The sequence below is a fragment of the Miscanthus floridulus genome, chromosome 5 (assembly GCF_019320115.1).
Source record: "Miscanthus floridulus cultivar M001 chromosome 5, ASM1932011v1, whole genome shotgun sequence".
Taxonomy (NCBI): domain Eukaryota; kingdom Viridiplantae; phylum Streptophyta; class Magnoliopsida; order Poales; family Poaceae; genus Miscanthus; species Miscanthus floridulus.
This window is the reverse complement of record NC_089584.1, coordinates 146,216,693-146,228,126: the sequence shown is the minus strand read 5'-3', so window position 1 is coordinate 146,228,126 and position 11,434 is coordinate 146,216,693. Positions and strand designations below refer to the sequence as shown.

At 44.0% G+C, this 11,434-nt stretch overlaps 1 protein-coding gene across 1 annotated transcript; it reads left to right on the top strand.

Annotated features, from left to right (window-relative positions):
* The first annotated feature begins 9,359 nt into the window (after positions 1–9,359).
* On the top strand, positions 9,360–11,177 carry LOC136455565 (protein ALP1-like). Its single transcript, XM_066455536.1, has 5 exons — positions 9,360–9,455; positions 9,649–9,874; positions 9,962–10,194; positions 10,592–10,660; positions 11,097–11,177. The coding sequence occupies exons 1-5, from the start codon at positions 9,360–9,362 to the stop codon at positions 11,175–11,177; spliced, it is 705 nt and encodes a 234-aa protein (XP_066311633.1).
* The last annotated feature ends 257 nt before the right edge of the window (positions 11,178–11,434 follow it).

The following is an 11,434-nucleotide window of genomic DNA, read 5'->3' as shown; positions in this document are numbered from 1 at the left end:
GTCTCTAAGCAAAATGAATTAGGGTTTCTAACAAGGGTACTGAACCAACCAGCCATCCACCCATATATTTAGTCTATGGTAGATGACAAAACTACCCCTACAACTACAACTAAGACAACCACCCACGTAGGGGCATTTTGGTCTAGATTTTTATCGGCGCATCGGACGGACACGCCACCTTCATGACTTTGCTTTGCCTCAACGCAAGCTTCACGATGATGCCACGTGCCCTCCTTCTCGAAGCTTCGGCTGCACTGAGTGCACCCTCGGTTTTGAGGCCCAAACCGAGAAACCTGCCTGCGTGGTGGTTTTGAGGCCCAAACCACCCAAACCGTCCATCTCCGCTTGGCCGCCACGCGACCTCCTCGATGTCGATGTGTGTCCAGCCTCCGCCAAGCCTCCCGCTTGACTCGACCAACATCGTCTCCATCCTGTCATGTTCTCTCACCCTTTTGTGCAACATCTGAACCACCCATGACTCCGCCCAGACTCCTCGGGTCCATCGGTCCAAGCCTACTCGCGTTCATCCTTCACCGTCCTTGGTCCATCGGCATGAACCTTTTGCTTGACCTTCACCGCACGCCGTCAGCCGCCATGTCACATCCTACACCTACACATCACAAGCGAAGAGCAACATCAACCTACACAACGTTGTCAATCACTCATCATCCAAGGGTGACCACCAATGGTCCTAAATCTCCCCCTTGATGAGTGCATTGACAACACCCAACACAAATTCATAGTTGAAAGAAATAAAAGAAAGAGAAGGGAAAATAAAAGCTCATTCAAGTGATCAAAAAGCCAAGTGAAAAGACAAACACAAGATCACTCGAAATGAGAAGTCTCAGTCCCCTAAGATAAGGGCAATAGCTCTACACAACTGAGACCAAAACACATGATCCCTCAAGAAGAGGCAGAAAGGGCTCAACACCAATCATGTGAAGATGAAATGCTCAAACTAAACGCCGGCTCCTCAAGAAGAGGTAAAAAAACTCAACGCGACCAACAAAAAACACAAGAGCATAAAAAGCTCACAAATATAGCACAAGAGCTCAAAAGCTCACAAAACTCCCCCTGAACATATGCACTCCCCCTGAAAACATGCATACATGCAATTTTCCCCCCTTGATAGATAAATGAGTTTGTGTGAATCTCTCCCCCTTGTTGACAATGCAAACATCAAGTATAGCATGAGAGCACAAGATGCATGCCATGAGATGCAGAAACTACCAAGCTTCTCAAATATACCACAAAACACTTTCAAAGGCTACAAAAGAGATAATACAAGGTAGATCATAAAGAGCAATTACATCGCCATCAAGAGGATATTATGATATAACCAGGAGACGAAGCGTGTGTCAAGTTTTAGCAATGTGTAAAAGTTTATACAAGCATGAATAAACTAGGCCATCAAAGCTCATACAAGGAAGATACATTCTCAACAAGAGATCATTACAAACACCCACATATGCATCACAAGTCATGACAAGGCTTTTGAAACCATGTGCCTACTTCTTTTGGAAGACATCATGTAACAACTAAGCAAGCAAAGATATGAACATTAAGCATAAACACTTGGTGAATTATTAATTTTTTTCATCATTTTTTAGTATTCACATAAAACAAGGTACATGAAGTGCCTTTGTGGCACAAAGAAGCCATGCTTCACCAAGTGATGCATCATGGCTAAACATTTGCAATGATACCTAGATCTTTGACCCAATTGAAAAGAATATGAATTCCAAGCAAAAGCTGAATACTAGCATTCAAGCAAGAACAAAGCATGACCAAACAACTACTCATGGGTGATAATCAAGTCAAGTTCATAGAGTAGAAATAGCATTGGATTCAAAACAGTTATCTCATCATGTTTATAAGACAATATCATCAAGAGCATGACTACACATTGCATCAAAGTCACCAACCAAAGCACTAGCTCACAAGTAGCATAAGAGACTGCATAGAGTATATAAGAGAAGATCATCTAGTGCAATATGATACAAATGCAACATGATACAGATGCAATGGAACTAAGCTAAAATGATATGGATGAACAACATGCCATACCCAAATGTGAACTAAGGTAAAGCATGGCATGATGTTCATATGTATCATCCACCACAATATTTTACAAAAGATAGCATGATAAAATATACATGAGAAACACAAAGTGCTATCAAGAAAAGGTGGCTAGCCTACCATGGTATATACAGAAGTATGATACAATTATAATACAAGAAAAGCTCCAAAACTCAACTCAAAAAGGAAAGCACACTCCCCCTGCAAACGAGCAAAGGTGGCTTGGTCCAGGGATTTGGTGAAGATATCAGCGAGTTGGTTTTGGGTAGCAATGTGGCCAAGGTCAATATCCCCTTTCTCATCATGAACTCTCAGAAAATGATATCTCACATCTATGTGTTTGGTTTTGGAGTGGAGAACAGGATTCTTGGCTACACTGATGGCACTCGTACTGTCACATAGGAGGGGTACATGGGAAAAACTCAAACCAAAGTCTCTCAAGGTGGAGATCATCCACAATAGCTAGGAACAACAGCTAGCAGCAGCAACATACTTGGCTTCAGTGGTAGACTGAGCAACACTAGACTGTTTGTGGGAAGATCAGGAAACCAAAGAAGAACCAAGAAACTGACAAGTACCAGAAGTGGACTTGTGATCCAACCAACACCTAGCAAAATCTACATCGGAGTAACCACAAAGTGTGAGTGTCGAGGAGGCAGAGTACCACAAACCAAACTCAGGCATGAAACAAAGGTACCTCATGATCCTCTTGACTGCTTGACGGTGAGATGTTCTTGGTGAAGCTTGAAAATGAGCGCATAGACACACGACGAAGTGAATGTCTGGCCTCATTGCCGTCAGGTACAGGAGGAAGCTGATCATGCTTCGGTACTCTTTCTGGTCCACCGGTTCTCCGTCTTCATCTGCATCCAAAGCTATCGTCGTTGCCATGGGAGTTGACAGTGTCGTGGCATCAGCCATGTTGAACTTCCTCAACATATCCTTCATGTACTTGCCTTGGTGCACAAAGGTCCCATCCTTGCTTTGCTTGATTTGTAGCCTAAGGAAGAAGGTCAATTCACCCATCATCGACATCTCAAATTCCCTGCTCATATCATCTGCAAACTTGGCAACCAAAGCATTAGAAGAACCACCAAAGATAATATCATCCACGTATATCTAAATAATCAATAAGTCATTGCCTTGCCTAAGGAGAAAGAGTGTTTTATCAACTGACCCCATTTCAAACCCATTCCCAAGCAAAAAGGATTTTAGTCTAGCATACCATGCTCTGGGTGCTTGTTTTAGGCCATAAAGAGCTTTCTGGAGTTTGAAAACACAATTAGGATGTTTAGGATTCTCAAAACTAGGGGGTTGTCTCACATACACTTCCTCTTCAATAAAACCATTTAGGAAGGCACTTTTCACATCCATTTGGAAGAGCTTAAAACCTTTAGCCATAGAAAATGCTAGAAGGATTCTAATCGCTTCCAAACGGGCAACATGGGCAAAGGTTTCCTCATAATCAATTCCCTCTTTTTGGCAAAAACATTGGGCAACCAACCTCGCTTTGTTTCTCACAACCAACCCATCCTCAGCTTGTTTGTTTTTGAAAACCCATTTTGTTCCTATAGGATGGCAATTTGGAGGTGGTTTAACTAAAACACATACCCTGTTTCGCTCAAAGTTCTCCAACTTCTCATGCATGGCATTAACCCGATTTGAATTAGATAAAGCATGTCCACTATCCTGGGGTTCGAAAGAGGCAACAAATGCAAAATGTGCAAAGTGTGAAATATGCCTAGAGTTGTGCCTAGTGGTGCGTTCATGTAAGTTATCGATAATCTATTGTGGAGGATGGCGATGCCTAATGTGTCGTGGAGCCTCTCGCTCTGAAGTCACCTCCCCCTCAACATCAGCTGGATCACTCTGATCTTCTTCTCCATCATCATGTAGTGGTACTTGTTGATGGCTTGTAGTAGTAGGAGTGGAGGTAGGGCCATCAACTATCATAGTCAAAGTAGAAGGTACAAGTGCAGCAGTTGGAGCACGGTCAATCTCATCATTCTCTTCATCACCACTATCAACACGCTCTTCCTCTTCCTCAAAGATGCTTTGCCCCATTTCATGTTCACCTACAACCTCAAAGATAGGAGTTGTGCAAGGCATAGTTTCATCGAAGGTAATCTCATAAGTTTCCATGATCCAGTTAGTTTTAAGGTTAAGCACACGATAAGCACGACTATGAGAAGCATATCCAAGAAAAATACCATCCGTAGAATGAGACTCAAATTTGTCCAAATTACCTTGCTTGAGAATGAAACACTTGCAGCCAAACACTCTAAGGTGACTTACTTTGGGGGTATGTCAATGCATTAGCTCATAAGAGGTTTTCTTCAGGAAAGCTCGCAAGAAGATTCGATTGGAAACATAGCAAGCAGTGTTCATAGCTTCGGCCCAATATTTTATAGGAGTCCTATGCTCATCAAGCATCATCCTAGCCATTTCACAGAGTCCAATTTTTCCTTTCAACAACACCATTCTGAGGAGGGACATAAGGTGATGAAAACTGGTGTTTAAGACCAAGATCATTACAAAAGGCTTTAAAATGAGTGTTCTTGAATTCTGTGCCATTGTCACTGCGAATAGCTCTCATGGCATCTGTAGGTCGTTCATTCTTCAACCTCAAGATCAAATCTCGAACAAAAGGAAATGCCTCTTCCTTAGATACCATGAAAAAGTCCCATGAATACCTCAAGAAATCATCAACAAACACAAGAACACACCACTTCCTACCAACTAAGTAAACGAGAGTTGGGCCAACTGTATCCAAGTGCAACAACTCCCCTGGATGCTTAGTCATCACCTGATTCACAGGTGGGTGAGAAGCGGCAACCATTTTGCCATGACGATAGGGAGCACAAACAAGATCTTTCTCAAATTTTAGCTTAGGCAAACCTCGAATAAGATCAAGAGCACTCAAATGGGAAAGCAAATCAAAGCTCAAATGACCCAATCTCCTATGCCACTTCCAAAGCTCAGAAGAAGAACCATCAATTAAACACCGAGCGAGACCAAATGACTTAGAAAAATCTACTTGAAACACCTGACCCTCAGGGACGATCATACACACAAGATCACCTCAAGGGTCTAAAATCCATGAGGCTCCCTGCTTGAACCGAACCTCAAAACCATCATCAAGCAGTTGTGAAACCGAAAGCAAATTGAAATCAAGAGAATCCACAAGAGCAACTCGCTTGAGCATGAAATTCTCACTTACCTTAATGGCACCCTCAGACAATACCTGAAAGTGATGTACTCTCTAGTCATCACCGGGGTGAGGCTAGAGAACCATCTGTGATCACCGGTCATGTGTTGAGAGAAACCAGAATCAATGAGCCACGTGTTCTCTAGGCCTCCGACCTCTATTTTTGAGTCAGAGTCGCTTCCTTACCATCCTTCTTGTTGTCGGCATTGAGGGCCATGACACAGTACCCGTCATGGTTCTTACTGGAGTAGAAGCAGCGGTCGTTGAAGTCCTTATCGTCCTTCTTTGCCTTGCGATTGTCGTCCTCCTCACTTGAGCTTGAGTCAGTGTTGCAGTCGATGTCGCTGAGAGAGGCGATGAAGGCACGTGCTTTGGCCTTCTTGCGGTACTCCTCACAATCAATGTACTTCTTCTTCTTGGTGCCATCCTTGTTCTTGTACTTGCTGTAGTCATACCCATTCTTGGACTTATTCTTGTCGGGGCAGTCGGCGGCGAAGTGACCTGGCTTGCCACACTCAAAGCAGTTGTTGTTGTTCCTTTGCTGGTTCTTGTGGTTATCGTTGAAGTGCATGAACCACCTCATGATCAAAGTGAGCTCCTCATCATCAAGAACCTCCAACTGCTCCTCTGAAATAGGCACCAAAGAAGACAAAGCAAAGGACATGGTAGAAGGATTAGCCAAAGACATAGACTATCCAGAGTCTAACATAAGAGCCATACTATGAGGATCAGTAGGGCTCCCCTATTTTGCTCGAAGCCTCTTGTCAACCTTTGTTGACTTTAGCTTGACGAAAAGCTCATCAGTAGTAAGAGTCTCATAGTTTGTGGACTCGATGATAGCATCAACCTTCGTACCCCACACCTTGTGATCCAAAGCATGCAGGAGCTTTAAAGCTCTATCATGATCAGTGTAGGGCAAGTTGGTGGTGTTTGCTTTCATATTGTTCACAATAGCAAGAAAGCGCTAGAACAAAGCATCAGCAGACTCACCAGGCAAATGAACAAAGTTTTCATACTCATGCCGATAAGTCTCAAAGAGTTGTGCCTTCACTTGACTGTTCCCCTCATGGAAACTCTGAAGTTGGGACCAAATCTCATGGGCTAGAGATAGATCCTCGACACGATCAAACTCAACATGGCATAGACTAGCAAACAAGATATCAACCGCCTTGTTGGTGTGATATTTATCTCTTTCATCTTGAGTCAAGCGAGTAGCAGGAATCACATACGTAACATCCTGAGTGATTTCCCAAACCCCTGCTCCTCTACTATTTAGATGGGCACTCATGCATGTTTTCCAATACCGATAGTTAGAGCCATCAAAGTAGGGTGCAGCGGTCGAGGAAGAACGCTCAGAGATTGCCATAATGGGTTTTGAAACCGATTAGGGTATGGAGAACCCTTAACCAGCTCTAATACTAATTGAAGGATCGGGATGGGTGACCAGAGGGGGGGGTGAATGGGAGCCTTTAAAAATTCTTCCCAACAACTAGGCTAAGTCCCAAAATCAACCCACACACCTTTCTTCTAGAATTGCCAGATCTACATAGCCAAGGGAGATGCTATTGGACCTAGGAACAAAACTAGAAAGCTCTTGACACCAAGCAGAAACAAACACGGAGAGAGCAAAAGAAGAACCACAAGCTTCAGAGAAAAACTAGAACCACTAAAGCCAAAACCAGAGGGGAATATTCCCAAAACCGGAGGGGAATATTCCGAAACTGGAACTTCCAATTTTCAAAAATTGGAACCTCCGGTTTTGCCCAGACAGCCTGAAGGAGCTCCGGGAAAAATAGCAAACCTCGATCAAACAAACTCCAAAATTCATGAAATTTTGACCATGGCTTTCCAAGACCGTCAAGAGTCTATTCCCAAGAGATCTCCCCAAAATAAGCAAGTTGCAAAAACTGAAACTTCCTATTTTGCAAAACCAGAACTTCCTATTTTTCCCTCCGTGGGTCAAGATCCAATGAAAAGGGAAACTTGATCAAATGATGTCCAACTTCACAAAATTTTAGCCAGAGGTTCGCCCAGAAGCAGTGAGTCTTCGTCCAAAAGATCTCCTCGAAAAGATCAAGACTTCACCTTGGAATTCATGATTTCGGTCAAGAACACAAGAAAGGAGTAGTTTTTGGGAAAAAAACCAAAACAAGCTAAATCCATGGATGATTTGAGGGGGGATCACATCATAGATGCTCAACAGGATCCTAGCAACAAATTCCCCAAACAAAGCTCGTAGGATTTGGGCTCAAACATGAAGAACAAAAAATCCCACGAAAATGCTCTGAAAATACAGAAAAAGAAAATGCTCGGGAATCAAAGATTTAGCACGAATTGAGACATCAAACATAGCTAAATCATGAGGACACCATCTTTACAAGATGAGGACTAGCCTCCTCCCTTCATCCACCCACTAAGATGAAGAAATGAAGAGAAAAGAGCAATCACCCTCTCATCTCCCTCTCTCCTCTCACTCTAAGCACTTGGCTAGCCTCTAAGCAAAATGAATTAGGGTTTCTAACAAGGGTACTAAACCAACCAGCCATCCACCCATATATATAGTCCATGGTAGATGACAAAACTACCCCTACAACTACAACTAAGATAACCGCCCACGCAGGGGCATTTTGGTCTAGATTTTTATTGGTGCATCAGACGGACACGCCACCATCATGACTTTTCTTCACCTCGATACAAGCTTTGCAATGATGCCACATGCTCTCCTTGTTGAAGATCTAGCTGCACTAGGCTTGCCCCTAGTTTTGAGGCCCAAACCAAGAAACCTGCCTGCGCGGTGGTTTTGAGGCCCAAACCACCCAAACCATCCATCTTCGCTTGGCAGCCACGCGACCTCCTCAATGTCAACACGTGTCCAGCCTCCGCCAAGCCTCTCGCTTGACTCGACCGATGCCGTCTCCATCCCGTCATGTTCTCTCACCCTTTCGTGCACCATGGGCATGATTGGTTGCCCGAACTGGACCGTCATATGGCCCATCCCGCATCCTTTGGTGCATTCGCCTGTGTTTGGTTGTCCTACTTGCACCTTTCTCCTGCTTCCTCCCATGCAAATTCCCTCCTCCATCCTAGATGGCGCCGTCTTCTTGATCCCCACCTCCCTCTCGGTGTAGGCTCGCTCGGTGCTTGGCAGGAATCTTTGCGCAGAGCGTAGGAGATGAGGCCGTCTGGGCCATAAAGTGTGCACGCGGGTCACGGTTAGGGTTACCACCCTCACTCTTCACCTCTCCTTCCACCATAGCTCTGATGCAAACTCCCCTCTAGCTCCCCCTTGACCTTGGTAGCCCTACCGAGGCGACCCTCGCCGGTGGATTTCTCTCGGTCCTCCGGCGCTTCGATAGTATATGCCACCTGCGCTCTTCCCCTCCCCCTTCTTTAGTGTTGATTTTGTTGATTTGTTGGTGGATTTTGCTTGAAATGCTAAGAAATTAGGCTTCTTGGTTTGACATCCTCAGATCTGTGCGATGCTATACCTAATTTACCTGTTCCTAGCTCAGATTTGTACATGATGCTTCGTATTTGGTTTATACCTCATGTTTTTGTAGATCTTATACATGCTGATGCCTATTTTGTTGTACACACTGAGCAAAGTGCCTAGAGGTCAGTGATGTTGATTGTGTAATAGTATACGCTGGAGGAGCACCCTTTGGTGTGGCAGCCACATCTTTCATAGTTCATTTTGTCTGATTTTTTGCTTGCTAAGCAGTACACACCCATGTTGCATGCTCCCTTTCTAATGTTGCCCTCCATCCTATTGGTAGACATGGCCTTTGAAGCTAGGCGCAGGGCTGCCGCTGATGTGGTTGTTGTAGTGGCTGCTTGTTTTTCATGTGGTTTAGGAGGAGAGTTGAAGATTCACGCTCAGTCACCTATGGTCCCTTGGCTGAGAGGGACAAATAGAGGATCAACAACCTTAGATACATCTATGAATCTGATGATGTGCACTGTGTCAACCTTCTTAGAATGAAGAGGGCCCCTTTTCCAACTTTGTGACCTTTTCTGTAGTAGAGAGCTCATCACTGATAGCATACATGCATCTATTGAAGAACAAGTAACCATGTTCTTGCATATTGTTGGTCACAATGAGAGGTTTAGGGTGGTTGACCTCACCTTCAGGAGGTCCGTAGAGATAATTAGTAGGTTCTTCCAGAAGGTGTTATGTGCGGTAGGAGAGCTGAGGAATGAATTGATTGTCCCTCCTACTACCAATGTCCATCCTAGGATCCTTAGGAGCAGAAGGTGGTACCCCTATTTCAAAGTTGGTATAAATAACTTGTCATACATAGGTCTCATTCATTATTAGTTTAGTGTCAATGTTCACTTGCACTTATGTTTTGTTAATTTAGGACTGCATAGGAGTAATTGATGGTACTCATGTATTAGCTAGAGTGCCTGTGAAGATGCAAGCTGCCTTTAGAGACAGGAAGCACACCATCACACAAAATATATTGGCAACCGTGGACTTTGACCTCAGATTCACCTATGTGCTTACTGGTTGGGAGGCATCTACACATGATGCTCTTATCTTGTCTGATGCTCTTGAAAGAGCTGATGGCCTTAGAGTGCCACCAGGTATCATCTAAACCACAAAAAACCATTGACACTTTGCTTAATCCTAAATGAAACTACTAAAACATATTCCTATCTGCTAATTTCTAGGCAAATTCTATCTTGTCGATGCTGGCTATGCAGTGAGGCCTGGTTTCTTGCCACCATTTCGTGCCACAAGGTACCATTTGAGGGAGTTTGGTTCAAACCAACCTCAAAATCAAAGAGAGCTTTTTAATCTAAGGCATTCGTCTCTTAGAGTAACAGTTGAGAGGGCTTTCGGGGCTCTAAAGAATAGATTCAGGATATTGGACAACAAGCCTTTCCACCCATATAAGACCCAAGTTAAGCTTATTCTTGCCTGTTGTATTCTTCACAATTGGATCCTCAGGCATGGGTAGGACGAGCATGTGCCTGCTGAATCCACATGGACTCCTAACATCAATGACAATGCCTCACAATCAGATCATGTCCCTGACAATGGTACCTGGGCACAACAGAGGGAGGCATGGGCTGCACAGATGTGGCAAAACAGGGGGAATTCTAGGGTGTAGTGGCATGGTGTGTGTATTGTTTAGTAGCATTGGAGGAACTTGTATTTTAACTGAGACTTATGGCACTTTGCAATGATGTAGTACCTATTCCTTTTCTGCCTATTTGATCTGTTGAACTTGTATTTCATATCATGCAATTTGTTTTCCTTACGTACTGGTTGTTTAATGTTATGGTGGTTGTGGATAGGAAATGGACAATATGCCTGACCAGGTTGTTAACATTGGTGGTGAGGACAATGTGGTGGAACAGGGTGGGGTAGTTGCTGCTGATGATGGCAACCAAGCAGCCCCTCAACCCAATGGCCCTATGCACTGGACTCCTGTCTAGTCTGGGTTCATGCTAAGGAGGTTCCATGATTTGGTGGGGCAGGGGGTCAAAACTAAGAAAGGGTTCAAGGAGGTACATGTTAGGTAGGTTGCACTCATGGTCTTTGAGTTTGTTGGGGTCAATATGAGCACCCAGCAGATTTACAATCACCTGAGAAAGTGAAGGCAAAGGTGGGTTAAGATTGTTAGGCTCAAGGATTTGAGTGGTGCTCTATGGGATGAGGACCACCATATGATAGTACTTGATGATGAACACCTACTTGGCCACACTAAGGTTAGAAACTGTTTGGATAACACCTCAGCTATCCCTTTTCTTTTTTTTTTGCTCCTTTATGTCTAATAGTTACATCTGTTTCACTAACTAGGACCATCCTGCTGATGCTAAGTTCTTGAACACACTAATAGAGAACTATGTTCAGATGGAGGCCATCTTTGGTGGTAACTAGGCCATAGGTAGGTATGCAATGGGCTCAAATGAGCCTCTGGGTACTCCAACTGACATTGGTCAAGGTGATATTGATGTCGTTGAGGACATCACTAACTTAGGTGGCATAGAGGCTGATTCTAGAAAGGGAACTCCTTCTAGTATGGAAGCCTCTAAGGGTTCTGATGCCAAGGGCCAGGAGAAAAGGGGTGGCAAGAGAAGGAAGCTTGCCCCAGAGGAAATAGACCTCATGAATGGAATGATCAAGGCTATAGAGTC